This window comes from Penaeus monodon, chromosome 1, assembly GCF_015228065.2.
Source record: "Penaeus monodon isolate SGIC_2016 chromosome 1, NSTDA_Pmon_1, whole genome shotgun sequence".
Classification (NCBI taxonomy): domain Eukaryota; kingdom Metazoa; phylum Arthropoda; class Malacostraca; order Decapoda; family Penaeidae; genus Penaeus; species Penaeus monodon.
The window spans coordinates 52,127,690-52,132,689 of record NC_051386.1 but is presented as its reverse complement, the minus strand read 5'-3'; the positions used below and the strand labels follow the sequence as shown (position 1 = coordinate 52,132,689).

Genomic DNA, 5,000 nt, shown 5'->3' with positions numbered 1-5,000 from the left:
TTTAAAAGGCATTTCTTTACTACTCATCAAATATATGAAGAAATTTCAATATTCTTGATATCTAAACACTGCAAAATAACCAAACTTGTCATGATTTCAAATGAACTTACAGCTAAAATTTCTGATACATAAAATGATTCAGCTGATATTGCGTGCTGAAAAAGTAAATTTTCATAAACAATTTTTATAATTTCTCAACAGAGCAAAAATTATGACCACATGTAAAAAAATTATTCATCTAACAAAGTTGCACACCATATAAGTTTTTTTATTCCTATAATCATAAAAATCTACAGAAAACGCTTAAAATAATAAGAAACAAAAAGAAAAAAATGTCCAAGTACAATGCAGTCCATTACCTTATCATTCATATTCCTACATCCGTATTCTACTGTCAATGACAGTGAATGTAAATCTTATTTTTTCTAATGTGACTTATTACTAATATCTATCCTTTTGCAACATGAAGATTAATGTATTCTATGAATTTTTCCTTTCTGAGCTTCTAAAATATGGATCCTTTTGGGTGAAGACTAGACTGTTCTTTGTTGCTTACACAGTTCTTCCACATGCAAAAAAAAAAAAAATTCCAAAAGTCAATAAAAGCACACAAGCACATATAGAATACATTTCTACATGACTGTGAAAAGTATTTATAAATATGGAATGGACTCCATTAGATATAACAATGATAGGATGGGTGAATTTATTTATTTATTATTATTATTATTATTATTTAATTTTTTTTTTTATGCCAAAATAAGCTAATATGAACAGTCACCTGAAGCTGCTAAAAGAGCTTGGTAGTTTTTCAAAGCCTATGAAAATAATTTCAGTGAAACATTTCACTCTGGTTATTTTATGGTCCTATAGCTGGATAAAATACTTTAATGAAAAATTCACCAGTCTTTGCATTTAAATAATTAAGAATGGGGCAGTAAGAGAGCCATCATTTTTGTCTGTGACTTCCATGACTGCAAAGATCACTGCTATTTTGTATAAATGTATATAGATATATTTTCATTTACTGCCTATGCATACTGATGAGGGCAAGTCCCTTGATACTATGTTTTGTGGTTTTGCGGCCATCTTTGTATGTCTGAGCTGGAAATATCAAACTCAGCCCTAGAAAACAGCTTCAATGTGTCTGTTGACTGCATATATCATTAATGTAATACAAATTTGACCTCAAGTCTTAGGTGTGGGATATAAAATTTCTGTCTTAAAACATATTTCTTCTGCCTTATTTTCTTGGAGGTAATTTCATCAATTAGCAAAATTACCCTAATACATATGATAGTCTTTAATGAAAGCCATCTTTATCTTCTGATAGTCTTGAAGAAGAAAAAAAAACTGTTACACCTACAACCATTAAGAATAAAAACTTAAAAATCTTAATTCCATCTCCAGAATATGTGAGGCAATACATTTTCTTAAAGTCAGCGTCTTCTACTAATATAGACAAGAATGAATAACGTAAAAGAATAAAAGAGACAAGGCATCATACTAACCACCAGCCAGTGAACCAAGAGTGAACCTGTACACTTGTTCAAGCACCTGGATCAATGCTCCACGCTGCTCTGGACTATGAACAGCTTTGATGTCAGTCAGTTTACGCGTGATCACCTTCATGTACTGCTCAGGAGTTAAGGCTTCTAAGTCACTGTACACAATTTTCCTGAGGGACAAAAACTAGTGTGAAATATAACTAATAAAATATGGCATCTTTCAATATGATGTGAAGCATAAAAATAAATTTGTAAAAGAAATGTATGTGGGGAAGGTTTCAAAAGATAAAATCTGCCTTTATAACATGCACACTTAGTAAAAGCAATTTCCTTTATCTATTGTAAGTTCTAATGAACACAACCTGAATCACCACTAATGGCTTATTTCAAATATAATCACTTTTACTGAAGAAAAAAAAAAGGAAATTTTAATATCTGACAACTGCAATAAAATTGAACTGTCCAGATCAATATAATTTCAACTTAGTTTAGTAGCACAAAGTGTCCCAACACTGTTAATAATTACTGCAGAAAATAAGCTATGTAGACTGTACTGATCATCTAAGTAATACACTAAGTTATAACTCATAGGATATTCTGCCTAACAATAATGCTGTCAAATACATTACAAGATACCAAGCCTTTCGACATGTTGTATTAAGAACTGCCACTTATGACTACCATGCAGCTGCAAAACACTGTAGGAGAGAGACTAGTTTATTATTAACAGAAGACACAGAAATAATTTTAGCTCACATACAACCATTTGTATAACAAGAACTAATAAACTCTATACTATTAGAAGGCAATACCGGAAGTATCAAGTATAATAACCTATGTGCAATAGGCTCATTACATTCCCCTCAAAAAATCAAGCAACTTCAAGGGAAATAAAGACTTTCAGAATATGGCCATATATTTAAATGTTTCTTCTTTGCTAACTATGCTATTCATAGTGTCTTTAATAAGAACCAAGTGCATAATCACATATAATGTCAGTATGAGCCAAGTATACACCAGTGTAATTATTTACATCCAATCTTATTGAAGCTAATACACAGTACAGGTTAATATCTGAAACTTACAGAAAAGTATGTATTACCAATATTTACTTGGGTAAAGCAAACACAACTGCCTTGCACAAGAACATTTTTTCACATCTACTCTAAGAATAGATTATCCAGATAACATATCAAAATCCTAGGATATGTTCTTTTGTTATTTTGGGGGGTAATACTAAAAGTGCATAACAACCATAATAATAATAAATTATTAAATAATCAAAGATTTATCTTTTTTTTCTTTAACCTTTCATATTGGACCAATTACACAGACTACCAATGAGCTGTGACACTGATAAGAAACACTTTCTATCTTTTCTAAAGTACATGAACAATAAGTAAAATGTCCAAAAAGAATATTTTCAACCTTAATTTCTAGTGCTTATTTCATATCTTTGTCACTGCTTATAGAGGCTACACCTCATCCAAAAAAAGGAAATTGAGCATAATACTAGAAATTTGATAGAAAGCATTATATGCAGAAATTTACAAGCAATGACAGAGCTTTATAATGGTCACAATACACTTAACAAAATTACATGCAAGTGCACCTACACCTGAGATTTCTTTGTCTTAAATACTGTTGCTCCCTTTTTGGCTTTCAAATTAATCAATAATTCACAGATAAATGTTTAAACACAAGAAAATGTCACCTCAAAAACTGGTACTATTAATTTAATCACAATTCAATGTAGTGCAATTGAAACTGAACAAACAAATGCTTAGAACTACTAATATATATCACCACATTCATAAAATTCTTCCACTTATGGGACACACTATACATACTAGTTTCTATACCACATATACAATGCACACATTTATTATTCACATCCATAAACAAGGTATATCCTGATAAATTCCTTGTTATCAGACAAATATTTTCAGATAAATGAGTCTTACTATATTTGAAGTTTTTTTTTCATTGACAAAAAGAAAATGCATGTAGGCAGGAAGCATCTCATAAATGACATCCAGTCTACAGAAAATAAACCAAAAAACAAACAAACACACATTCAAACACATACCAGATTCAATTTTTCTTTATCTGTATGAAACTGATTGTGTTCCTAGGATTATGATCATATTTGATTGTAAAAACTACCTATCATGTAAAGCTGACTTTTATGAACATGTGCTAAGAATAAGTGATGCAAAAAAAGCATTAGCATATTTATGCACATTTCAAAAAGGAAATAAAAGCTTAATTTTATGTATCACATACATTTAATACACACTGACATACGTAAAATACATACACAATGAACATAGATGAGTATATACATGTATAAGGCTTAAAATACAATATATAAGTATTAAATGCTTACATGTGTACGCCCATGTCTTGTATATATTTGTGTGTGTGTGAAAGCGGTATGTGAGTGACTGTTGTCATAAATGAGTAAGTGTCAAAGTGCACATACCACAATGAAGTATGCCTCTGCTGTAAGATTTATAACAAGACAACCAATGCCATGCATCATTTCAATTTTGATTCAGGCTCTTATATAATTCACCCCATCACTAAATATCACTAATGTACCTAAGAATAAAGCCCAAAGTTTAACACATGATGCTACTTTTCTTTGCTTAACTTATGTCTTCCTATCGCTACATACTACAGGTTTCCCACAAACCTTGCAGCCTATTATTGAAAAACGGTGTTGATTTGCATTAGAATTTTCTAGTGTCCAAAATGTTCATATTTAGATTTTTTATCCATAAAACTTGTATGTGCATTTACACTACAAGCTAAAAATGCTTAAGTAAATTATCCATAATTAAATGAAATTATAACAATTAAATATATATGCTCAACTTACTGTGTACTCCTTCAAATTATAGAACTGCTTATTTATAGTATTAAAATCAAACATTAGTTTACAAGTCAGAAAATGGCCCTAGCATGAGCCACTAGCAGGGCTCATACGAGAACTTACACCAAGTAACCAAGAAAGTACCAAGTTATTTTTCCTACCAGAAATATTCTTCAGAATATTTGTGCTCCTACAATATTTTCTTCCCTTTCAACTGGTGGGTATGTTTGTTTGTTTGTATTTTTTTTTTTTTTTTAAGATATGCTTTCAAAGTACATTGCCTGCAGAAAATATGGGGTGATGTGTACACACAAGCAGCAACTAAGATAAGTATACTAAAGGCATTATAACTCTGTAATTTCATTGTCAATACATTTCACAAAAATATAAAAAATGAGCACAGCATTCTCCCCATTTTTTATGCATTTTCCCCAGCAAAGCTGCCTGTCACACTGGATGCCCTTCCTAATCGCAAGTCTGGACCCACTACGCCATGTTGGAAGCATATATTATCTTCTGTGCAACATAAAATCAGTAATGACATAGATCAAAGAATGACATACTCAGGGGCTTTCTGAATGAAAAATATCCTATACAGCATACAGATACAAGAA

General features: G+C 30.9%; 1 protein-coding gene across 1 annotated transcript in view; it reads right to left on the bottom strand.

Annotated features, from left to right (window-relative positions):
- Positions 1-5,000, bottom strand: part of LOC119574359 (calcium-binding mitochondrial carrier protein Aralar1-like) — a gene marked incomplete at its 5' end in the record, with an annotated part of 36,013 nt that overhangs the window by 8,877 nt on the left and 22,136 nt on the right. Inside the window, 1 exon segment of the mRNA XM_037921569.1 lies at positions 1,512-1,678. Coding sequence (XP_037777497.1) covers positions 1,512-1,678 — 167 coding nt within the window.